This window comes from Ambystoma mexicanum, chromosome 10 (assembly GCF_040938575.1).
Source record: "Ambystoma mexicanum isolate Mex_15411 chromosome 10, UKY_AmexF1_1, whole genome shotgun sequence".
In the NCBI taxonomy this organism is placed as follows: Eukaryota; Metazoa; Chordata; class Amphibia; order Caudata; family Ambystomatidae; genus Ambystoma; species Ambystoma mexicanum.
Genome location: NC_090932.1, coordinates 609156390 through 609182332, shown reverse-complemented (window position 1 = coordinate 609182332; position 25943 = coordinate 609156390). Strand labels below are relative to the sequence as shown.

General features: G+C 45.0%; 1 protein-coding gene across 5 annotated transcripts in view; it reads left to right on the top strand.

Annotated features, from left to right (window-relative positions):
• The window catches only part of DOCK10 (dedicator of cytokinesis 10), a 2208289-nt gene that overhangs the window by 1569942 nt on the left and 612404 nt on the right, over nt 1–25943 (top strand). For all 5 annotated transcript variants that reach the window (XM_069618176.1, XM_069618179.1, XM_069618177.1 and 2 more), the window contains exon 39: nt 16549–16647. In XM_069618176.1, the coding sequence (XP_069474277.1) occupies nt 16549–16647 (99 nt within the window). The remainder of the gene's footprint in view (nt 1–16548; nt 16648–25943) is intronic.

Here is a 25943-nt window from a genome sequence, read left to right as displayed (position 1 = left end):
ATTCAAGACCCTTTGCTTTGTCCACAAGGCCTTCTGGGGCCTGGGGCCAAAATATCTCCAGCTTTCTCTTCTGAAGTATCTTCCCACTCTAGCCCTTTGCTCTTTCACCTCCAACTCCTTTTTTGTGTTGTCACTCTTTGAAACACTTGTGTATGGGCGTGTTATACATAAATTATCATATCACATCACAATCGCCTCCCTATTTGAATGGTTTAATTAAAGTCTTGATGAATTTCATATGTTTTATACAACTACATGGTGCATTCTGGTGTGTCATTTTGTTGTTCATTCCAGTTCTTTTGTTGACAAAAATGCATGTGAATATTTACAGGTGATTCAGACCCCACAATTGGGTTATAACCAGGACTGGCCACAGGGACAGCTGTTGGTAAATTGTTTCCTTGGCCAGAGCTGTGATTGAATTCAGTTCCATTAAAATGTAGTACCTTGTTGATTTACCTCTAATATGAGATTTAATATTTGCTGTTCTAGATTATTGCACTGTCCATGAAGCTGTTCTGCCTCATGACAAAGATCAGAATTCTCATCCCGGACTTAATTGATTATTGCTTGCAAAACACTGATTTGTGTCTGATACTGATTAAGCGTTTTGGCCTTTTTCTCATGTTCCAGTAATTTAAATATCTCCTGTTCCATAGCATGGAATTCTCTACTTTCTCCTTTCCACCTTCTCTAAGGGCTTGCGTTTCCGCAATAGCACCATCTTTATCTTGTACTACTTAATCTAAAATTAATTTTAAGTGGGTTAATTCTTGCTCACTGTCATTAAATTGTTTCTCTCTCTGAGTCAATTGAGCAGCCATATCGCTGCATTTAGCTTGCAATTCTGTGTCTAGCTCCCTCTGCTTTAAAACTGCGTTCAATTGCTGCACCTCATCACATTCATTGTCCAAGTTGCATTGTAACTTGCTAATAATGTCACTGTCATTCCCTTGCATCTTTATGGACCTGTGGAGCAGGAACCACAGTTTTGCTCATAGTCTGATGATGCATTTGTTCTCCTCCTTGCGTTCTGGTGCTCTGAATAGCCTAAGGAGGCACACCTGCACAATGCTCCCTTAATCAAAGTTTTTTTCAAACGTCTCCCATTCTACTTCTGTGGTAATTCTGTCTTTCCATGTTGTCACATTTTCTGAGGACCAAACTGCATGGGCATAAAGCTTTGCCTCAAGATAATTTGACAATTCAGAAAACTTAGCCTGAATCTGGGACGTGGCGGTTCTATTGCCAATAACACAATAATGTGAGTCAGATAAGTACACAGTACGGCGGCTACCACACAGCCCTAATTCAATTAATGAGTGCACAATATGGTTATGCTTTATAATGCAAGGCCACACCCAGTAACTGGTTTAAAGTTTCCCAATGGACAACGCACCAAATCTGTTGGATATATATTTTGGTATTATATCTATTACTTCATGGTATTTTATTGTGGTATCTTTCCTATGGTGGTATTTAGTGGTATTTGTGGTAAACTTGTTGGGGTATTTTTTTTATAGTGGTGAGACTGATTTCAGAATACTGCCTAATCATTATCTTTACCAGGGTCACTAACAACCAACAAATACTGGACTGCATACACTCTGAATAGATGGCTCGTGCCCTCCTGTAAGATCTTATGTACGGTACCAAATGATGCTCTTTTGGCTGAGTGTCAACAAATGTAAAGCATGCAATTGAAATACTGCACATTCATTCAGTCTCTCTAAATAAACAGCTCACTGCGGCTATTTTGCTTTGAGATATTTCTTACTGCATGCCTGCATCTTTCTAAGCTTGTCAAATGAAAGGGAGTGAATGCGGAATAAATATAATGAGACTAAATTACTTTTTGAATTTGTTCTCTATCATAAAATAGAATTATGCAAGTTACACAGAGTGACACTTATGCAAGTTCCACAGAGTGACACTTATGCCCACATTGTAATTCACAGTGCAAGTACATTTCTTCTTGCAATAGGTTTCAGCGCTTTATCTGTGCAAAGCCCTGCCAATTGTCCATGGCTTTGGACAACTTGGCAAGAAAAATGCTCTTTAAAAAAAAACCGCAAAACATTGAGAAATATGAACACAGTAGTAGATGAACGTTTAAATTAAAATCTCTAGTACAGCAACTAAAATGAACTGAACTATTTGAGCAAAGCTAAGTTACCACTCACTCCACTCACCCCTTAATTACCTAGATCTGTTGGTTATATTCCTGACTCAGCTTGGCAGTGAAATCTTCCCCAATATTTCTGCCTGCCTTGCGCAGTGACACCCAGATGAGGATTCTCAAGACTGCCACTTTTCTAAGGATCGCCAAGCCAGTAGGTAGATTCAGCTTTTAGTCAGCCTGCATGCACTGAACTCTGTCTGCCCAGCCAGCCCTCTGCTCCTTCGTCAGTCAGTGCCAGAAGAGAAACCCCTCTACTCTGCCTCCAAAGCCTTTTCTATGACACCCCCTTCAATCACAAGCACCTCCCCTTGTCCAGACGTACTCTTGTCCAGACCTACCCACATCACGTGACTTTTCTCTGTGCCTTCCTTATTGTATTCACTGCATTGCTGAAGAGAAACATGTTTCATTTTTCTCTTGCACTTCCTGCTCCAAAACAAAGCTATGTTTTAGCAGAACGTATCTTCATATTCTTAAGTTTACCACACAGGCAAGTCTAGCCAGCACGCCTAAAGTACATTTTTCTTGCCATTTTCAGAGCATTATGCATTTTCATCAATCATCCATCATATTTCGTGAGCTAATTTTGACTAAATCTTATTATGGGAATCTGTTACATGTCAAATGGGGTTGGTTAATTGGTATGTTATATTTAGGTTAGTGTTATGTTTAATGCAGTTCAGTTCATTGAAATAACACCCTGAAGCAAAGTGCAATTTCAAGCATGTGCTTGTACATTGGCACCTACTTAATTCTGCCTGAGACTCACACTCTTTAGTCCTGTAATGAGTTACACACCCAGGGCCCCAGTTGAAGTTCAAACCCCGGCAAAAATGGGCATGCTGAAATGAGTCTAACTGTTGAAATGTCTGTCATAATGTTGAAATTAGAATCATACTCCTACAGAGCCCATATAGCATTATCATACTTGTTATCTCTTGCGATCCCCGTGATCCACCAGATGAGATCCTGCCTGTCAGGTTGTCAAATGATTTAACTGAGTTGAAGGCTAGAATTTTTGAAGGAGAAACTGTAATTGAGCTGCCTATGGGACCCTAATGCCATAGCATTTGTTCAACTTGGTTTATTGTAAGACCTTTCCTTGAACAATATCTCGATTTCCTGAACTGGTGCAAATTGTAACACAGGGTTCTTAGCGCTTCCCATTTGGGGAACTTCAGCATTAACCTGCTCCACCAAGCTCCAAAATGGTTAAAAGAAAAGGTTAAATAGCATTGGAATGAGTCATAAACCTGTCAAACACTAACTCAACCATATGTCTGAAAGAGTCATTTTACTAGATGACCAGACCAGTAAAAAATTAGCATCCATCCCTAAAATCTCAATAGCTTCCCGTAGGTGTCATGCACCTGCCATCCTGGCGATTGGGGCATGCCTGGTGCTTGCGCCGCCATTGATTTTCCCATTACATTTGTAATGTTCTTCCCTGTTTCGGTCTAGTCTTTCTGGCCATCTTCTTCCTGTTTTCTATTTTAGCCCCGCCCCCTGTTTACGCTTTGCGTTGCAGCCCCCCTTTGGAGCTTTTCTTTCTCTTTGGGTTTACACTCCCTTGTTATTTCCTCTTGCAGCGGTTGCTGCCTTCTGCTTGCTTGCTTACCCTGCTCTTATTTTCTCCCGGACAGCTTCTGTGCGCCTTCCACCACTGTCTTTACTGCGGTCTGCTTTTTCCCTTGTCCTCTGCTGTTTCTCTCTCTTTGTTTTATTTCCGAGGCTCTTTCCGCGCCTCTTACTTTGCCATCTTCCACAGTCCTTCCCTCTCTTCTTCTTGTTCCCGCTCTTCTGCCCTTTTTTGTATTGATTTTCTTACCTGTATTGTCTTTTGGTTTTCGTGGTCTCCCGGCTTCAGACTCCACGTGACCAGTCTAGTTCTGCCTTCGCTACCCACTGGCCTGGTTTTCCGCATTCCACTCGGAAGGTCCTTGGATCCACGACAGTACCTGCAGTATCATCGATTTGGATTATACAAGAGGGTTTTTTCGAGCCTACAGCTTTTTTCCTCTTGATTCAGGCGCTCACGGAAGGAGGTCCTGTGTTCACTATTTACCTACACAGCGACACAGTGGCTTCTATCCGAGGGAGGCCATTCCCCTATAAAAAGAAGAAGACCTTCAGACGGAAGATAGACAGGAGGTGTGGGTGGTCCACAGCGGACTCAGGTGAGGAGAAGTTGGTGGGGGAATATTCGGATTTGGAGGATTCCATTGATGTGACATCTAGCGTTCAGGACAGTAGGAGAGGACAGCTTATGGAATCAAATGACTCTTTTAGATTCAATAAAGCATAGGTAGATCTGTATCTTCCTTATGTATTGGCACTAGATCACAATCAGGGTCAGTCTAAAACATTGGTCTAATGTTTCTTGCTCCTGCACCAAAGCCTTGCTTGTCCTCATTCAGGGAAGATCGCTCCTCATTCCAATCCAGTAGCTGATAATAGAGGGGCCTAAAACAATATTTTTCAAGTCACACTAGCAAGCGATACAGGCAAAAACTGCCCGCTCATTCCTTTCACCTTTCTTAAAAATAGCATATTGTCTCTGACCTTTCAGGCCTTGGTATCTACGGTTGTGGCCAAACTAGAATTATTAAAGCTGCCAAGTACAGGAGCCTAAATACCATGATTGGCCAGAAACAAGTCAGCAGAAATAGCAGTGCCTCCTGCCACCTTGCTGCTCTTGGATCTAATCTAAGACCTCCTGAGTTGAAATGGATGGAATACTGAAACCCTTTCGTTCCCTTTTACACATAATGCAAGCCCTGCATTTGTCAGGGTCTAAGTGAACTGCATATAGACTGTGATGGGCCCTGATAGTAGCAGCTCCAGGCACATTCCTCAATGTTCAAACTCAGTGCTGGGGTATAATATTTTGTTCACCATGTGACTATGGTCTAGACGGTTTTGCTATCCATTTGCTGGATGGTTTTAAGTCATCTATGCCATAGTATAACTTGTGTTCATCTCTCTCTCCCTCTGCCAGTTGTCATCATGCTGGTAATGGCAGCTCCAACAACCCTTGAAAAATTCCTCTTTAACTCGAATCAGTCCCTATTGTACCATCCTTACTTGGACCATGGACTGCTGCTCTCATTGCTGACACCTCCAGATTCTCCCCTCTTCTCCATGGCGGGTACTGTCATTGTGACCTTGATTTGAGCAAATACATCCTTAACTCATTGTATTTCACTAGTTCCCCCTAAGATTATCCAAAAATTGATCCTATTGATCTCATGATTTTAGGAAATAAAACCCTCAGGATTTAAAGTAGCCCAGCATATTACACTCATTATTGAAGGCTACAAAATATATCATGCCATTAGTGGGAAGTTAAGACTTCCTAGTAGTCTTAAAGATGTCAGTCAGTGTGACCAAAACAGTGTAGTAGTCTCTATCAAGCCTTGTTTCTGCCACAACATCTCAAAGCTATGCCCAAGCAGCAATTACCATAAGACAAAGGTTGATGATGCTCTGCCCCTTGGGAGACTGGAAGGTGTGGGATGGTGGGCTGTGAGCGATGGTCATGCTCACTGATTCTTCTACGAGGCAGACATCCACTCTCTTTCTCTACATGACATCTATGTCCATAGGTGGTATCTGTATAGCCAGATCCAAGGCTATTACCTCTGTATCAGTGGACTCCCCTTTGAGTTCACTATTAAAGTCTCTCAAAACCACTTTGATCATTTGCCAATGGCCCACAGGGTGCTGAAGCAAGCACTCCAGTAGCTCAGATATGCAGTCCAATGCCCTGATAGGCACACTCCTTCTAGGATGTATATAATAAAGTGTAATATGGTTTAAATGGATACTTGCATTTGACTAATGACATGACCTAAGAATTATAGGCTGGAAACTAGGTGGAGTGGTGGCCCCCGCATCATTCAAATCAGTAGGTTTATGGGGATCCAAATGTGCAGGCCACTCTTAGCCCTATCTCTCTGAATAGGAATTGCGAGAACGTGAAATGTGAAAAATCTCCTTTTATTTATCAGATGCACTGCCAGTGTTCCCTGCAATGCTACTATATCAGATCCCAAGATATAGGACTTCCAGTCAAAGACACCTAGTTTACAGCTGTGCCAATACATTCCAGCTCTTGATCACTATCTACCCACGTGGCTCTATTTTCTCTGTCCCATTAATGAGGACGCTTACATAAGACATAAAAGCTGAAATGGTTGAGGTTAATTTGCGTGGCCCCCTACTACACTTATGCCTCCTGGGGATAGTGGAGGCCACTTCAGGACCATGACGTAATGACAGCCATTCAAGAAGTTGCAAACCATCCACTTTCTAACCCCACTAGAGGAAAATGACCCTGCTGACCCAGCCATTCATTGATCTTATACCACTTCATGTGTTCCCCCTTTACATTCTGATGGTGTGCCCTGCTAAAAAAGTCTGGGATGCGAATAAATGTAATGGCAGAAGGCTACTTTTGCCATTTCCACCAATACCATTGGGGCATATGGCTGGGGAAAAGTCATTATATGTGTTCTAAATGAATCATATAATAATGTTTTGCATTTAACATCACACAGCCAACTGGCAAGACACAAACCATGATCCACCTGAAACCAGACCACTCTGGCCACTCTCTACAACCACCAGTGGTGGCTATTGCGGCTAGAAACGCTTGTGCAGCGGTGCATTATAAATGATTTATCGTAGCATACCATGCAGCAGTTGTGATGGGTCATTGGTAAAGGTACAGTTTCATAGCTTGATGGCTTCATGGCTCCTACAATCCCAGAAAAGCTGGCAGACTAGCCACATTGCAATATGCCTGAAACACTATCACCTGTGAAAATGATTCCCGGGGTGTAGACATTAGGTGCACTCCCACACACTCCACTGCCAAAGAGCCTTGCCACTTGAACACTACTTTGCTCTAAACCAGGTATAATGTTAAAGTGAGCCTTTTCTGGCAGTTAGCCCATTTGCGTTAGCCTTTTTTTCCCATAATTTTAGCCGTATCTTGCATTTTAGACAATTGTCCCCTAAGCTAAACACATTTGCATTTAGCCCACTAGTGAAAGTCAGCCTATTCTGCATATAAATCATCTGTGTCAGTCAGCCATAACTTTCAGTTAGCTTATTTATGACAGTTAAATGTGTCTTGCATTGAACCCACCTGTATTAATCAGTCACATCTCGCAGTTAGCCTTTTTGTGTAAATTAGCCCCTTCTTTCATTGAACATACTTGTTTTAAGGAAGACACTTGTTGCATTCAGCCTGTTTGTGAAAGTTAGCCTTATCTTGCTTTAGCCCTCTTGCATTACCCGGTAAGATAGCTCAGCGGGTTGAGCACTTGCTGCTGCAATCTTAATGTGATCTGCAGGTCGCAGGTTCGAATCCGGGCAAGGCACACTCAGCCTTTCATTGTTCAGAGGTCCATAAATGAGTACCGATTTCGGTTGGGCGATATTGTATGTAAATATGTGCTCTGTAAAGCACTGATGATTAAGGCACTATATATATAACTCATTATCATTAGTCAGTCACATCTCGTAGCTAGCCTTTAGGTTTAAATTTGCCTTTTCTTGCATTTAGCCTATTTGTTTTAAGGTAGACACGTGTTGCATTGAGGCCTATTCGTGAAAGTTAACCTTATTTTTCATTTAGCCCACCTGCATTAGTCAGTCACATCTCGCAGCTAGCGTTTTTGTGTAAGTTAGCCTTATCTTGCCCCAAGCACATCAATGTCAGTCAGCCAAATATTGCATTTGCCTATTCATAAAACTTTAGCCCTAACCTACTGTTAGCCCATCTGTGTCAGTCAGCCTATCTTGCTTTGAGCATACTTGGGTAAGTTAACGTTATCTTGCACTTAACCTACTTTATTATGGTAGACATCTGTTACATCGAGCCTATTAGTGTAAAGGACGCTTACTTTGTTTCAAGCCCATGACTGTTAGTCAGCCATATCTTGCATCTAGACTACTTGTGAAAGTCAGCCTTATAGCTTGTGTTAATCATTCATATCTTACAGTGAGCCATTTTTGTGTAAGTTAGCCTTATCTTGCATTTAGCCTATTGATTAAGGTAGACACGTGTTGCACTTAGCCTATTTGTGTAGGGTAGCCTTGTTAGCCTTACCTTGCTTTTAGCACATCAGTGTTAGTCGCAGTTATCCCTTTACTTAAGTTAGACTTATCTTGCATTTAGCCCATCGCTTTAGTCAGTCTTATCTTGTTAATGTTAATGTTAAAGGATATTTGTACCATGCACTATAACCACCAGAGTGGTCCCCTGGCGCTCTGGTGGATCTGAAAAAATGGGGAGTAGGTTAGGGCGTGTTAATAGGACAAAGTTTGGAGAGGAGCAAGGGAGCTGTGATATACTGTTGACACCTTCAGTTCAGTTAACACCGTTTGCTGAGCTTTTTTGGTGTGGTATCCGGTGTGAGTCTGTCGTGGGCTGTTGTGTGACGGTCTGTGTGGTGTGTTTGTTGTTGCAGTTAACCCTTGTGTAAGTTAGCCTTATCTTGAATTTAGCCCATTTGTTTAGTCAGACACTGGTATCATTTATCCTATTGGTGTAAGGTAAAATTGCCTTGTGTTAGCACTCAGTGTTAGCCGGCCTTATCTTCCAGTTAGCCTATTTTGAGTAAATCAACCTGAGCTCGCAAATAGCCTACTGGTCTAAGGCAGACTCTTTCTACATTCAGCCTATTCGGTAAGTTAGCTTTTTCGTGCATTAGCCTTTTGTTTATGGTAGACACTTACTGCATTTAGCCCATTTGTGTAAAGTAGCCATATTTTGCACTCAGCCTATTGGTGTAAGGTAGTATATCTTACATTTAGCACTCTGTATGAGCCAGCCATATCGTACACATAGCCTCATTGTGCAAAGGAGACTTCTTTTCTGCATCAAGCCTAATTTTGCTAGTTAGTCATATTTCTTACATGCAGTCATTTTGACCCTGAATCAAGTCGCCTCTCCTGCATCTAACCTAGTCTTCAACCATGCCAAATAATTCCAAGGCCACAGGGGCCCTCTGGCACCTCAGAAATCAGAAGCTCTCCCCTCCACCCCTTTCCCCTATTCCGCCTCCCACCTCGACACCTCCAGCCCACACTGTGAGACGTCCCTCACTCTCTCCTGTCCTCCCTCCCCCAGCCCTCCTTTCCTCTCAGAACCAGCCCAAACCTGCCCAACCCCCCTGTCCCCTCGTCATCCCCTAGGCCAACCCTTCACCCTCTCCTCCAGTTATACCCCTGCCCTCCTCCCTCCTTTCCAGCCCTGCCCAAACCCCTCACATCCTACATCCAACCTTCTCTTCCCTCAGTGCAGCTCACATAGCCATGGTAAAAGTGTCCCTTTCAGATGACCCCCCACCCTCACCCACACACCCCAGGCACCCACCTGCCAGCCCAGAACTGCAAGACCTTTCTGCCACCCCTACCTTCCTCTGCTATCTTCCTCCTCCACTATATCTCAACCTCCCCCACTCATACTCCTCTTCCCCTGCTACCCAAGCCTATCCATCCTCTTTCACTTTTCCCTGATAAACGTCTGTGCCCCATTCTCTCTCACCACTCTCACCACCACCAGCCCCTAACTCCCTCCCAGCCCAATTGCCCCTGCCTAGGCACTCAACCTTTGCTTCATTAAGCACAGCCCACTCAGCCTTGGCCAATACGTCCGACTCTGCAGCCCCTCCCACCCTCACCCACACACCTGTGGCAGCTCCTTGTCAGCCCAGGTAGAGAAGACCTTCCGCCCAAAGCCACCACCAGCCACACTCCTTCCCTCATCTGTCCTTGAGACCCCTCTCCTTCCCTCTCTGCTACACACCTACCCCCTTGCCTAAATCTATACTCTCCCTCTCCATCCCCATCTTCTTACCCCACCAATTCCCCCCTTCCCCACCCATAGCTTCTCCCTCCTTATCCCCACACCAAACCAGGTCAGGACAATGCCCCTTAGCCATATCCTGCATCCTCATCAATGCCAGATCAGTCACAAGGAACAACACATGATTTTTTACCTTAAACCATGACGTCCTTTTCATCACTAAAACCTGATTTTCGGACTACTTCCTCCCCTCTGCACATGAGGCCTTCCCCCCAGGCTACTTCCAGATCACCCACAACAGATCCAGCAAAGCAGGGGGTCACAGACATTCTTCGGAAACCTCACCTCACACCCTTACACGTCGAGAAACAACCCAGCAATGATGACTGTAAATACTTGTTAGTAAAATACTAATCCTCTCCTTAAGATTCCTCCTTATTTACAGACCCCCGGGCTATGATAGAACCTTCACGAACTCCCTGAAGGAATCTGTATCGGCTATACTTCTTTCCAACCCAACAGTCACTGTTCTTGGGGATCTAAACATCTGGTTCAACATCCCCTTCAGCCCCATTACCCTCCATTTCATTTACAACATGGAAACCCTTAACCTGAACCAAATCCTATCTGGCCCTACCCACATTACAGGTCACACATTAGGTGTAGTGTTCAGCTCATCCAACCTGATCTCCTCCAGCCTCACTCACCCTCTCATCTGGACTGATCACTTAGCTATCTTCTTCTCAGCCCTGACTTCCGCGTACCCTCTCTGGCCACAACTTCAACACAGTTCAACACAGCATTGATATGAACCTCACCGTCTATGCTAAACTAGCAACCCTGTTTCCCCCTTTACCAGCAACCCCTTCTCAGCTGCCCTCAATTCAAGCCCTTTTCAGCTCCTTCTCAGCAATCCCCCTCTCTAAGTTCTCAAAGCTCCTCTCCAATTGAGGCCCCTCAGGTTCCCCAGGAGACTCGTGCCCACCGGCCCTACTTAAACACATCCCCTCCTCCACTTGTGCAGGCACCCTCGCCAGATGCATAATCAATCACTCCCTAACAGCAGGTATCTTCCCATCTGATTACAAAACCTCTTGTGTCAAACCACTAATAAAAAAGCCCATTCTTGACCCCTTCCTCACCTCCAACTACCGGCCCATCTCCAACAATTGCTTCATAGCCAAATGAATAGACCACACAGCCTACTCATAGCTTTTCCTCTTTACCGAGCCATCAGCCTTCTTAACCCTGCCCAGTCGAGTTTCAGATCCCTCCATGGAACTAAACCCTGCCTGTTCTCTATCTGGGACTACTTGAAAAGAACAGCAGACTATGAGGGCTGCGCTGCTCTCATCTTCCCATGACCTCTCACCAGCCTTCGACATGATTAACCACTCCATCCTCACAAACAGACACTTTGACTTTAGCATACGGGACTCTGCCCTCAGATGGATCTCCTCTTTCTTCTCTGAGCACTCCCAAATCATCTTTCTTGATCCTTTCTCCTCCATCCACTGCCCAGTCCTGCACAGAGTCCCAATCCTCTACCTTTCACCCCTCCCCAAGCTCATCTGTTCCTACAATCTCATCTGTTACAACTATGCGGACAACACCCAGATCATCCTCAAGATTCCCAACTCCCCTTCCCCTCCACACCCAGACCTCGCATTCTGCCTCTCAGACATTGACTTCTTGATGTCTAACAATCACCTGATCCTCAACTCCTGAAAAAACCAAATCCTAATCTGCAGCAAAACAGCTCTCCTTCCCCAACCTATCCCATGGCCACATTCATTAGGACCCGCCCCCTCTGGATCCCCCTCAATCAAAAACCTAGATCCACTTTTAGCTCAGACCTGACCCTTTCCGTTCACATCTCCAGATCGTGCACCTTCCACCTCTGCATCCCCAAGCAGACGTGTCCCTATCTCCCGTATCCCCTAGAGTGTCCACAATCTTGGCTATCATCCTCTTTTGTCTAGACTACTCTAATTTCCTCTACCTAGGCCCACCAATTGAGAAAGCTCCAATGGGTTCAAAACTATGCAGCAAGGCTCATCCTTGCACTCTCCCCCAGAGAACACATCTCCACCACACCCAGGACACTCCTCTGGCTTCCAATCAGTTGTGTGGCCTCCTGTCATGATCTCTGCTTCCAAAAGATCAGGACTTGCCCGACTCCCTTGGAAGCAGACCTATAACCCCGGTTCCGAGTGCCAGCCAGTCCCAATTGGGACCTTTTTGACCCTGTCCTGGCGCCAGTGGCACCAGGCTCATAAAGATGCCCAGTCCCAGCGCTGGAAGCGCCGGGCTCATAATGCTTGGGTGGACTTACCTGCAGCAGACCATGCTGCTTACTTACCTGCCAGTTGAACCCCTGATCCTCTTCTGTTTGGGACTACTTTTCCTGTTGGGTGGGGCAGGAGCCACTCCCTAGGTTCAGAACACTGGAACTCTTCTGGAAAGCAGGAACTCTTTTCTTACCTAGGCGTGGCTGTGGAAGGAGACACCTAAGCACTACAGGAGGCTATTTAAACCACACCCGATGGATGAATCTTGCTTTGTGTTATTCTGCATTCTCTGCAGCAGAACGCTCATCGTGTCTTCTGCTTCTGATCCTCGGCCTAAGGGAACAAAGGCTTACCATCCTGGAATCCAGTCTTCAGCAGCACCTGTAAAGACAAAGAAAGAACAGGTTAGCACTACGGTCTTCAGTGGCAGCGCATCTCTTGCCTGGTCCATCGGCTGTCACCAACGCCTCGCGCTGCATTCTGGCATCTGAAAGACAAAGGCTTACCTACTCTTCGCATGCTCCGGAGGTCTTCGCACTGCTTTCCGGCATCTGAAAGACAAAAGCTTACCAGCTCTTCGCACGCTCTGGAGGCCTTCGGCGCTGCATCCCGCATCTGAAAGACAAAAGAAGGTGCGTTTAAAGACATTGGGCAACTTTATTACTCACGTGCCATTACTCCTTCCCACGCCGAATCCAGTGGGTATTCCAGCACCCTTCAGCTTCTCTAAAGGTCCGAACTTGTACCTGCAAGATAAAAGGGACAGTTAGTGCGCATCGTGAAGCAGGCTACAAGCGCTTACTTACGTGCTTCCAGGCGCTTCTATTCCTCACGCGGTTTCGATCCTCAACTCTCATCAGCCCGCCATCCGCCATCGCCGGAACCCTGCAAAACAAGAGATATCATTACAAAAGACTTTTAAGACATTTGAAGTGCCCAGAACATACCGTTCGTGCAGTTAACGACAGACAGCAGTCCTCTGAGGTCAGGAGACCTGCACCCTTATCCAGTGAAGAAACTGGTTACGGCACCCTGCCCCGAGGCAGATGGAGAGCTCGGCGTTCACTTACCTAAGGTGAGGGCATTAACCTTTGGGGTTCTACAGGAGAAGAGAAAGGGAAGAGGAGAGAGGCACCCAATAACCCCAGTTCATTAATCCCATATTTTCTATCTGCAGACATCTTACTCTTCGAGTCAGACATACAGTGCACAGAGGTCCAGCTCAAAGAGCCAACCGTGTGTTACACATCACCTTTGAAGATACGGCATTCACCCAGTCAAGACTGGCGCCTCTGCGGGAATCAGGTGAGCGTTACACCTCCTTCAAGGCCATGTGCATTACCCATTGTGTAATCCACAAGAAAAGCCCAGAATTCCTCCAAAACAAGCTCTCGTGCATCGGAAACCTCAAATCAGGCTCTGTACATCTCCTGGTAGTCCCTCCTTTCAAGATATCCAGATTAGGAGGCGCCTGCTTCTTTGTCCTTGCACCCACATTCTGGAACTCCCCCCTTTATGCTCCACCTCATAAAGGATCACCTGGCCTTCAGGAAAGCCCTCAAAACCTTGCTATTTCCCCTGACCCCTGAACGCCCACCTCACCGCGTGCTGCTCCCCATCTATCACACACTCGTTTCAGCCAGCAGCTCCCCCTGCTTTGTATATTTCCCCCCCGCCCCCTTCCCCACCTTCCCATCTCAGCTAGTATCCTCTTCTTCCTTTCAATATCCTCTTTCTGACATCCAACTTTCCTTGTGGAACACCAAGCACACATCGAGGTCTCAGGTAGTAACTTCAGCAGCTTGCACCTAAAACAAACCCTGACAGTGGGCCAGGTGTTGCACCCATATGGACTTGAAGGGGTGCATTGCATTGCATTTAAATACTCCATGGGACAATCACGCTGATCATGTTTTTGGAGGACAACCATGCACCTCTGACCCCTCGCGATGGTTGGCACTGCAGGCAACTCTAAAACACATGATGCTGGGCTAAGCTGCTGCATGTAATCATAAAACATGGTTTGTGTTTTCGCACTAGAAGGAATGAGCAATGGCATTCTCTCTCTCTGAGTACCTCTCAGAAGGATAGTTTTATGAACTCGTCAAGCACTTAAAGGAATAGTGCGCTCAGAAATATTATTTGCTAAAATGATGCCCAATGGTCTAAAACATAGTTTAGACATATTTTGAATGAAAGTTCCCATGTAAACACTTTGAGCAAACAAGGCTCAAAGCGTTGAAATGGGAGCATCCATTTTGCGATTTCAGGCAGCCTCCTCAGCTCTGCCCTGGCGGCACTAAACAAGCAGCAAAAGCCCCTACTGGGAGCTTTTACTTACTACAGCCAGCGCAGAGCTGAGGAGGATGCCTTCACTTTCCTTTCATTTTACGTTTTCGGTGCTCCCCAAGCCCAGGTAAGCACAGAAAACGTAAAATGAAGGCAAAAAGCCGAGGCAAATCAATTAAAAATACAACGTTGTTGTATTTGTGATTGCCATGGTTGGAAAACCACGGAAATCATAAATACAAAAACATTGTTATTCTGACTGTGGCGGCTTTCGCGTGGAGTCTCCTGGGCTCCCCCAACCCTGATGGAGTCCAGGAGACTCCAAGCGAAAGCTGCCGCATTCAGAATAACAACGTTGTTGTATTTGTAAATACTGTGGCATTTACAAATACAACAACGTTGTATTTCTCACTGCGGCAGCTTTCGTTTGGAGTCTCCTAGACTTGCTCAGGGTTGGGGGAGCCCAGGAGACTCCACGCGAAAGCTGCCGCAGTGAGAAGCAATGCAGCATTTCAAAACACACACACACACGTTGTGTTTCTGCTTGCAGGGCTTTCACAAAGTGAAAGCTGCTGCAGGCTGAAACATTGCGGCATGGAAACACAACCATGTTGTGTTTCTGCCTGCTTTGGCTTTCACTTTGGGTCTCGGGGATCCACAGAGACCCAAAGTGATAGCCACGGCAGGCAGAAACACAACATGGTTGTGTTTAAAAAACGCTGTGGTTTTTCTTTCTAAGTTTCTCTGGCTTCTCCGGCCTGGAGGAGTGCGAGAAACTTAAAAAGAAACCGGCCATGTTTTTAAATACAAAAACCTTGTATTCGTGTTTGTGGTAGCCCATGGGGCTCCAAGCTGAAGCTTCCTCAAACATAAATACAACGTTTTAAAAGCTGCGGTTTTATTTCTAAGTTTTCCGAGCTCCTCCAGCCCGGAAAACACAGAAAAAAAACTGCAGCTAGTGCTTATTTTAAAAAAAGAAATTAGCACTTACCGAGATACAGCTTTCCTGCCAGCAGTCTCTGGTCTCTGTCCTCTGGCACGAATGAAGAAAAAGCCACCCAGTCGTAGCTTTTGTTTACTACAGCTGGCTGGCTTTTGCTTCATTAGTGCCGCCGGGCAAGCGCAGGCGGCATCCATTTCACAAAATGGATGCCTCCTAGTGCTTCCCATTTGAAAGTTTGAGCTTCATTTGCTCAATACTTTACATAGGGACTTTTATAAAAAAAAATATTTTTAGACATTTTTTTGATTATTGGTCATCTTTTTTGCCAATAATATTTCTGAGTGCACTATTCCTTTAAAAGGCCAGTGGGATGCAACAATGCTCCTGTGCATAGATAGAACCCAGCAATGAGTCAATGTTGTTTGTACAGCTAACCCATTTCCACCCTCACACACCGCACCTTAGCAACTCACTGGACAGCACAGCCTTACTCCACACACCATGCACACACATACAACACAAACGCTATTGCAGATCACCTCTGCCATAAGAATGAAGCTACTTTTAATGACAAAAATTCGAACTGGAGCTTTCCAAATAACACACTATCATCCATAGTATTCCACTGCTGCACCCGTAAACACTCTATTTAGACATGGGTGACTGCCAAGTTCTTGGCTGCTCTTGCATAACTTTAATGGCTGAAATCCACACATGCACAATTGCACCTCCCAATCTTTCCCATATTATTGGCACTCAAACAAAAGTGTGTTGGGACCATAATTATGGTGAAAGGCGCTATAACAAATTACAAAATTAACGAATTAATGTTTCAAATAAAAAGCCATGCAAAATGTGAAATATATGTTGATACGCTACGTGGTGCCATAAATTAATGTCTTTATTAACAGAGAAGACTTATTTTCCCATTAGGATTGTAAATTAAGCATTGTCTTGAAAACCTTTACCTTATATAGAATATGAATGTGAATACATGGCTAATATTGACTTCATAATTTTCCAGGAAAATCGCTGCAGCATTCAAGATTATGCAGGCTTCTCAGAATAATGGAACGCTGAAAGGATCTAATTCATCCACTCAGGCCGGAATACTCTCCCAGTGGTAAGGAACCATTTGTCTACTTGTTATCATGTTTATTGGACCCAGAATCACATACTACAGCACAATGTCAGCATAAGTACAATTTGCTCGTATAGCCAATTGAAGTAACATGGGATACATTGATTGATACCGAATAAGACTCATTACTATGTATAATTGCTGGCTCTGGCGCTACTTTATGTATAATATATGTTTCCCTAGTGTTAAAAAGAGACTAACTTTGTTGTGTCTACTAAAATCTAAGACCCACAATGATCCTCTTTCACCAAATTTGGTAATTAGTTATGACTATAGTTACGCATTATTGACTAGCTGTTACACTTTTGTTTGCATGTGCATTGTGTATTCATTGATATAGAACTCGTTTTTATTTTAAAATGTTAACATTTCTTCAACACATCAGCCCAAATGCTGCCTTCAGGTTCAACATTCTCTTGAAACAAAGCAAATATAACCAATATTTTCACAAATTTAAAATTGCCTATTAACTAAAAGGTTTTCATTAGTTTGGTTTTTCACCCATCAGGATTCAATCTTCCTTAATTCATGGACCACCCCTATCCACTAAAACTGCATTTTAATACATATCCAAAACATTTGAAGCCATGTTAGCGTCATTTCACAAGTAGGAAACGTTGCCTTTTGTGCTCTGCTAGTAATTTACAGATGGCAATCCTTTTAGTTGTAAGGAATGCATGTGCAATATCTCTCTTGTGTGTCTTCCTGCTCCCAATATTAAAGCAGTAAAGGATACAAAAAATCCTGTAAGAGTCATGCTCAGTGTTTTAAAACATTCCCACCTTCCTGCTTTCACCAAGTTGCATTTGTACACATGCCTAGTTACCCACAAGTAACTTGAAGTTTTTTTTTTTTTTAGATTTGCGAAACTTGCCCATTTTATGCATGCTGAAAATGGTCAAATGTATTTCTCTGTCTCTGATGGAACACATTTGTATTTAAATAGCTAACCCCTTTTTGCTAGCTTTGTGAGATGACAGAAACTGGTGAAAGGATACACTGTGAACTTTGTCTTGATGTCCCCATTTTTCAAACTAAGGACAGTGTGCTGGGCCTGGCCCTTTGTTTCTTCAAAACAAAACAGGTAATTGAGGCTCAATTATACATTCCAAATATTTGTATGGAAATGCCCTTCAAGCAGCTTTCCTTTAGTATCATGATCATACACTACAAAAAGTAAAAAAAATCAGTATTACCTCTGGTATTTCACATGTCAAAAGGAGAGCAGGTTTTCCTGCTCAAACAGTCAACGCATTGGCTTCTAGTTGAGAAGATGGTGGCATTTAAATGTGCTGTCAGATTGTAATTTTGCTCATATTATTACATATTTTAATCCTGTTTGACAAAATGCAATGCCATGACTCTTCTCAAGTACTTCATTCCCAAGAACAATATATATACATTATACTTTCCTAATATTACATTTATGGATATGACTGCACTGTTGCTGTTCTAACTCTTATCCTGAATATTTCTTATACAGAAATCAGGACTTGATCCTGTGTCTTATATTCAGAAAACCTAGTAAAACCTATGTTTCTGAAATGCAGCTCTATAATCAGTTCAGGCATTCATGCATGGTCTTGTGGATCTGCTGTGCAATACATTAAACAGATTGTTGTGGTTTGTGGATGCCCATACAGATGTTGTGCTCTAATTAATCTACTTCAACCCATGGTCCCGGACATGAGATGATAAGTGTAACGCTCACCTGATTCCCGTAGAGGCGCCGGTCTTGACTGGGCGTATACCGTATCTTCAAAGGTGATGTGTAACACACGGCTGGCTCTTTGGGCTGGACCTCTGTGCACTGTATGTCTGGCTCGAAGGGTAAGATGTCTGCAGATAGAAAATGTGGGATTAATGAACTGGGTTATTGAATGTCTCTCTCTTCTTCCCTTTCTCTTCTCCTGTAGAACCCCAAAGGTTAACGCTCTCACCTTAGGTAAGTGAACGCCGTGCTCTCCATCTGCCTCGAGGCAGGGTGCTGTAACCAGTTTCTTCACTGGATAAGGGGAGCAGGCCTCTTGACTTCAGAGGACTGCTGTCCGTCGTTTACTGCACGAACGGTAAGTTTCGAGTAATTCTAATGTCTTTAAAGTCTTTAGTAATGATGTCTCTTGTTTTGCAGGGTTCCGGCGATGGCGGATGGCGGGCTGAAGTGAGTTGAAGATGGAGCCCGTGTGATGAATAGAAGCGCCTGGAAGCACGTAAGTAAGCGCTTGCTGCCTGCTTCACGATGCGCTCTAACTGTCTTTTTATTTTGCAGGTACAAGTTCGGGGCGGCTGCAGGGTGCCGGAATACCCACTGGGTTAGATGTGGAAAGGAGTAATGGCACGTGAGTATTAAAGTTCCCCAATGTCTTTAAACGCACCTTGTTTTGTCTTTCAGATGCGGGATGCAGCGCCGAAGGCCTCCGGAGCGTGCGAAGAGTTGGTAAGCTTTTGTCTTTCAGATGCCGGAATGCAGAGTGAAGACCTCCGGAGCGCACGAAGAGTAGGTAAGCCTTTGTCTTTCAGATGCCGGAATGCAGCGCGAGGCGTTGGTGACAGCCGATGGACCAGGTAACTGAAGAGCTGTCACTGAAGACCGTAATGCTAACCTGTTCTTTCTTGTCTTTATAGGTGTTGCTGAAGACTGGATTCAGAATGGTAAGCCTTTTTCCTTAGGCCGAGGATCAGATGCAGAAGACACGATGAGCGTTCTGCTGCTGAGGATGCAGAATAACGCAAAGCAAGATTCATCCATCGGGTGTGGTTTAAATAGCCTCCTGTAGTGCTTAGGAGTCTCCTTCCACAGCCACGTCTAGGTAAGAAAAGACTTCCTGCTTTCCAGAAGAGTTCCAGTGTTCTGAATCTAGGGAGTAGCTCCTGCCCCACCCAACAGGAAAAGTAGTTCCAAACAGAAGAGGATCAGAGACTCAACTGGCAGGCAAGTAAGCAGCATGGTCTGCTGCAGGTAAGTCCACCCAAGCATTATGAGCCCGGCGCTTCCAGCGCTGGGACTGGGCATATTTATGAGCCTGGTGCCACTGGCGCCAGGACTGGGTCCAAAAGGTCCCAATAGGGACTGGTTGGCACTCGGAACCTGGGTTATGGATCTGCTTCCAAGGGAGTTGGGAAAACCCATACCTTTTGGAAGCAGAGATCATGACAGTACCCCCCCTCAAGGCCCCTCCCAAACCGGGCTTCTCCGGGGGTTTTGGCTTGTCAGGAAATGTTCGGTGAAATCTTTTGATTAGGCGAGAAGCGTGGACATATTCAGCAGGTTCCCAGGATCTCTCTTGGGGGCCGTAGCCTTTCCAGTCAATTAGGTAGAATAGTTTAGATTTGGAGATCTTGGAGTCCAGAATGCTTTTGACTTCAAACTCGAGTTCTCCATCAACTAGGATAGGTTTTGGAGATTTGGTTAGTCGGGTTTGAGGTTGCACGGGTTTTAATAGAGAGACGTGGAAGACCGGATGTATCTTCATGTGCGGGGGCAAGTCCAACTTGACCGCTACTGGGTTTACTATGGTAGTGATGGAATAGGGACCAAGGTATCTTGGGTTGAATGTGCGTGGCCCTTTTAGAGGTAGATATTTGGTGGATAACCAGACTTGATCCCCTACTTGATATTGAGGGGCTTCCTTCCGATGTTGATCTGCTCCTTTCTTGTATTGTTCTTTAGCCCTTTGAAGGTGAGAAACAGCTTCCTTAAAGGCTTGGGTGATTGTAGAATGCATGTAGTCTACTGCTGGTGTTTCAAGATCTTGGAGGGGATCCAACTCCGAGGTGCGAGGGTGACTGCCGTACAAAAGAAAAAACGGGGTTTTCCCAGTTCCCGAATGGACAGAGTTATTGTAGGCATATTCGGCTATCCAAAGGATGTCTTTCCAAGTTTTTTCAGTTTCTTGCAGCATGCAGCGTAAATACTGTTCCAGAGTTTGATTGGTCCTCTCGGTTTGTCCGTCAGTCTGAGGGTGGTGACTGGTCGATAGTCTCACATCAATTTGAGCCGACCGACAGCAACTTCGCCAAAAATGAGAAATAAATTGACTACCTCGATCCGAAATTAGAACCGAAGGAAAACCGTGCAGTCGGACGATGTTTTCGAGAAATTCTCGGGCCAGAGTTGCTGCTGTTGGCAAGCCTTTGAGCGGAATGAAATGCGCCATCTTGGAGAATAAGTCCACGATTGCTAGAATCGTATTGTATCCGGAGCATGGAGGTAGATCGGTGATGAAGTCCATAGAAAGCGTATGCCAAGGGCAAGGTGGGATGTCAATAGGGCGTAAGAGGCCTGCTGGTCTTTCCTTTTGACTCTTGTTTTGGGCGCATACTCCACAGGACATTATAAAGTCTCTGATATCTTTTTTCCAAGACGGCCACCAGAAGTAGCGCTTGATCTTTTCTGAGGTCTTGGCCATACCGGGATGTCCTTCCATTAAAGAATCGTGATAACAAGAGATTACTTTTTTCTGTAAATCTGTGCTGGGTAGGTATAATCGTTCTTGGAAATACAATAAGTTGTCCTTTACTGCAAAGTTCTTTCCCTGCAGATGCCAATTCTGTATGTCTGCTGGAGTTACAAGTTGCCTGGCTTTATCCTTAACTTCCTCTATGGATTCTGTGGCGATTACACCCAGAATTCTTTGTTCGGGAATGATTGGTACAGGTTTAGGGTTGATTAAGTGTTCTTCCACTCCCATCCGAGAAAGGGCATCAGCTTTACCGTTTTTTGTACCAGGTCGATAGGTAATTATGAAGTCAAACTCGGCAAAGAATAATGCCCAACGGAGTTGTCTAGAGGATTGGGCTTTTGCGGTTTTCAAATATTGCAGGTTTCGGTGATCCGTAATCACAGTAACGGTGTGTCGGGCCCCCAGCAGATAATGCCGCCAAGCCTTAAAGGCAGACTTGATAGCCAGAAGTTCCTTGTCAGTAATCGTGTAATTGATTTCAGGAGGCGAGAATTTGCGGGACTAAAATGCCACGGGATGCAACTGATTGGTTACCGGGTCCTTTTGTGATAGAACTGCCCCCATGGCAAGGCTTGAAGCATCAGTTTCCACGATGTAGGGGAGTTCGGGGCGAGGGTGTTTTAAGATTGGTGCAGAAATAAATGTACTCTTCAAATCCTGGAAAGCTTGTTCCGCCTCGGTAGACCATTCAAAACGTTTGTTTTTCTTTAACAAGGCAGTGATGGGCTGGACTATTCGAGAGAATTCGGGGATAAACCTGCGGTAAAAGTTAGCGAAGCCTAACATGCTTTGCACACCTTTTACGGAGGATGGTGATGGCCATTTGAGAACAGCATCGACCTTCTTTGAATCCATACGCACTCCGCCAGGTGATAATATGAATCCCAAGAATTCAACTTCAGTCACGTTGAAAACACATTTTTCCAACTTAGCGAAAAGTTTGTGTTGACGCAATCTTTCGAGGACCATTTTCACGTGTTTCCGATGTCCAGATTCCGATGAAGAATAAACGAGGATGTCGTCAATGTAAACAACAACACACACATCTATGAGCTCTCTGAGGACATCGTTCATAAAATATTGAAAGGCGGCCCGGGCATTACAAAGTCCGAAGGGCATGACCTGATATTCAAATAGCCCATACTTGGTGCGGAAGGCCGTCTTCCATTCATTGCCCTCTTTTACTCGTACCAAGTGGTAAGCTCCTCTAAGATCCAGCTTTGTATATATGCATGCTTTTCTGACTTGGTCTAGGAGTTCAGGGATCAAAGGTAATGGATATCTATTCTTAGCGGTGATCTGGTTCAGGGAGCGATAATCTATACAAGTTCTAAGGTCTCCTTCCTTTTTTGGAACGAAGAACAAAGCTGAAGAAGCAGGGGACTTGGAAGGACGAATAAACCCATTTGCCAGGTATTGATCCAGGTATTGTCGAAGGTGAAGGTTCTCAGGCTCGGTGAGGGCATAAATTCTATACAAGGAGGAGTAGATCCAGGTATCAGGTCGATCTGGCAGTCATAAGACCTATGAGGAGGTAGAGAGTTAGCCTGATCCTTCCGGAAAACATCTTGGTATTCTAGGTATTCGGGAGGTAACTGGGGACTCTCTGAAGAAATTGCTGCCAGTGCAACAACAGGTGGAGGGTGACAAGTAGATACACATTCTGGAAACTGGACCGTTCTTGCTCGCCAATCGATCAGAGGATTGTGTTTCTCTAACCAAGGTATTCCTAGAATAATCTGAAACTGAGGGGCCTTGATCACATCGAACACGATCTTCTCATGGTGTCCATCTTGACTTACTAGCGTCACTTCTTGAGTGGTATGCGTTACTGGCCCGGAGGCTATCGCCGTACCATCCACCGTAGTAATGACGTCCTTTACAGCCTTGGGACAAAGAGTTAGATTCATCCTCAAAACCATTTCATGATCCACATAATTGCCGATGGCACCGCTGTCGACGTAAGCTTCAATTGCATGTAATCGATCCGGATTATCAGGGCTAATGAGGACCATAGGTATCACGAAATGCGAGGTCACGGAACTGGTTTTCACGCTCGGCAAGAGGACCTTTCAGACCCCCTATTTGCATGGGTTCCCCGGAGTCTACTCCTTTGGAAGGAGTTGGCGGTTTGGAAAATACTCGAGCATCAAACTTGGAACGATCGGCCTTCCTGTTCTGCAGTCTGTGATCTATTTGAACGACTAAGTCTATATAGTCCGAACAATCTTGTGGGGGATTCACTACTTGGGCTAACACATCTTTGAGCTCTCTGCGTAGACCTCTATAAAACAGCGTAATCCTTTTGTCCTCAGGCCAGTGAGTTTCCACTATCAGTCTGTTGAAAGACGCAATATAAGCCAAAAGGTCTTGATTACCTTGTCGCAACGAAAGAAGCTCATTGTCCAAGGCCTGCCCCTGTGAATGCCTTGCGAACAGTTTTTCCATACTGAGCTGAAAAGCTTGAAAATCATGGAGGACCGGATCATCTTGATTTACTAGAGGGATCGACCAGTCTGCCGCATTGCCACTAAGGTACGAAAGCACGAAAGCTACTTTAGCTTGATCAGTTGGAAAGGCTGCTGGCCGGCATAAGAAATGCAACCGGCACTGATTGATAAATACTGCAAACCTCTTTGGGTCACCAGAAAATCGTTCGGGCGGAGCCAGAGGTACATTCTCAGGTAGGTTGATCTGCACTGGATTCATAGAGGATGTAGAAGGAAGATTTCCCCCAGATGCGGGTAACGGGGTCTGTCCGGCTTGTGACTGTAGCAATTGTCTAGCGAGATCATCTGTTCGCTCCTTGGAAATAATCAGTTCCCTTCTTAGAGCGTTCGTTTCCTGACGGGCTGCATGCACTTCAGCCCTTAGTTCCCCAAGTAACTGGGCTAGGTGGTCGGTATCCGAGGTTTCCATAGCGCCTGGACGGGAGTTTTGTGGTAGGCTTTGCATTCTGTAACGCTCACCTGATTCCCGTAGAGGCACCGGTCTTGACTGGGCGTATACCGTATCTTCAAAGGTGATGTGTAACACACGGCTGGCTCTTTGGGCTGGACCTCTGTGCACTGTATGTCTGGCTCGAAGGGTAAGATGTCTGCAGATAGAAAATGTGGGATTAATGAACTGGGTTATTGAATGTCTCTCTCTTCTTCCCTTTCTCTTCTCCTGTAGAACCCCAAAGGTTAACGCTCTCACCTTAGGGAAGTGAACGCCGTGCTCTCCATCTGCCTCGAGGCAGGGTGCTGTAACCAGTTTCTTCACTGGATAAGGGGAGCAGGCCTCTTGACTTCAGAGGACTGCTGTCCGTCGTTTACTGCACGAACGGTAAGTTTCGAGTAATTCTAATGTCTTTAAAGTCTTTGGTAATGATGTCTCTTGTTTTGCAGGGTTCCGGCGATGGCGGATGGCGGGCTGAAGTGAGTTGAAGATGGAGCCCGTGTGATGAATAGAAGCGCCTGGAAGCACGTAAGTAAGCGCTTGCTGCCTGCTTCACGATGCGCTCTAACTGTCTTTTTATTTTGCAGGTACAAGTTCGGGGCGGCTGCAGGGTGCCGGATTACCCACTGGGTTAGATGTGGAAAGGAGTAATGGCACGTGAGTATTAAAGTTCCCCAATGTCTTTAAACGCACCTTGTTTTGTCTTTCAGATGCGGGATGCAACGCCGAAGGCCTCCGGAGCGTGCGAAGAGTTGGTAAGCTTTTGTCTTTCAGATGCCGGAATGCAGAGTGAAGACCTCCGGAGCGCACGAAGAGTAGGTAAGCCTTTGTCTTTCAGATGCCGGAATGCAGCGCGAGGCGTTGGTGACAGCCGATGGACCAGGTAACTGAAGAGCTGTCACTGAAGACCGTAATGCTAACCTGTTCTTTCTTGTCTTTATAGGTGTTGCTGAAGACTGGATTCAGAATGGTAAGCCTTTTTCCTTAGGCCCAGGATCAGATGCAGAAGACACGATGAGCGTTCTGCTGCTGAGGATGCAGAATAACGCAAAGCAAGATTCATCCATCGGGTGTGGTTTAAATAGCCTCCTGTAGTGCTTAGGTGTCTCCTTCCACAGCCACGCCTAGGTAAGAAAAGAGTTCCTGCTTTCCAGAAGAGTTCCAGTGTTCTGAATCTAGGGAGTGGCTCCTGCCCCACCCAACAGGAAAAGTAGTTCCAAACAGAAGAGGATCAGAGACTCAACTGGCAGGCAAGTAAGCAGCATGGTCTGCTGCAGGTAAGTCCACCCAAGCATTATGAGCCCGGCGCTTCCAGCGCTGGGACTGGGCATATTTATGAGCCTGGTGCCACTGGCGCCAGGACTGGGTCCAAAAGGTCCCAATAGGGACTGGTTGGCACTCGGAACCTGGGTTATGGATCTGCTTCCAAGGGAGTTGGGAAAACCCTGACCTTTTGGAAGCAGAGATCATGCACTAACACAATCTAGAGCATAGAAAGTACAAACCACATAATCACATTGCAAGATAAACATTAACATCAGAGATCCATGTACAGCCTGCAGTTCCACATTTCAATTCTGGCTGGACTGGGATCAATCTGTGAATGATGACCTATACTATGTACTATTCTATTGGAAAATAATAACACTTATTATGCCAGCCTTAAAAGTGGGTAGAATCTGTAATGAAACTTAACATAGTAATAAAAGTAAATGTAATAAAAGTCTAAACAAGCAACACGGATCAAAGTCCCAAAAATCTGCCTCAAAGATCAGTGTACGTTTATTCTGAAAACTTTGTCTATTGTGTTACAGATAACACAGGTAATCTCATTTTTTATATCGCATCACAATGTATTTTGCGTCCAGTTAAACA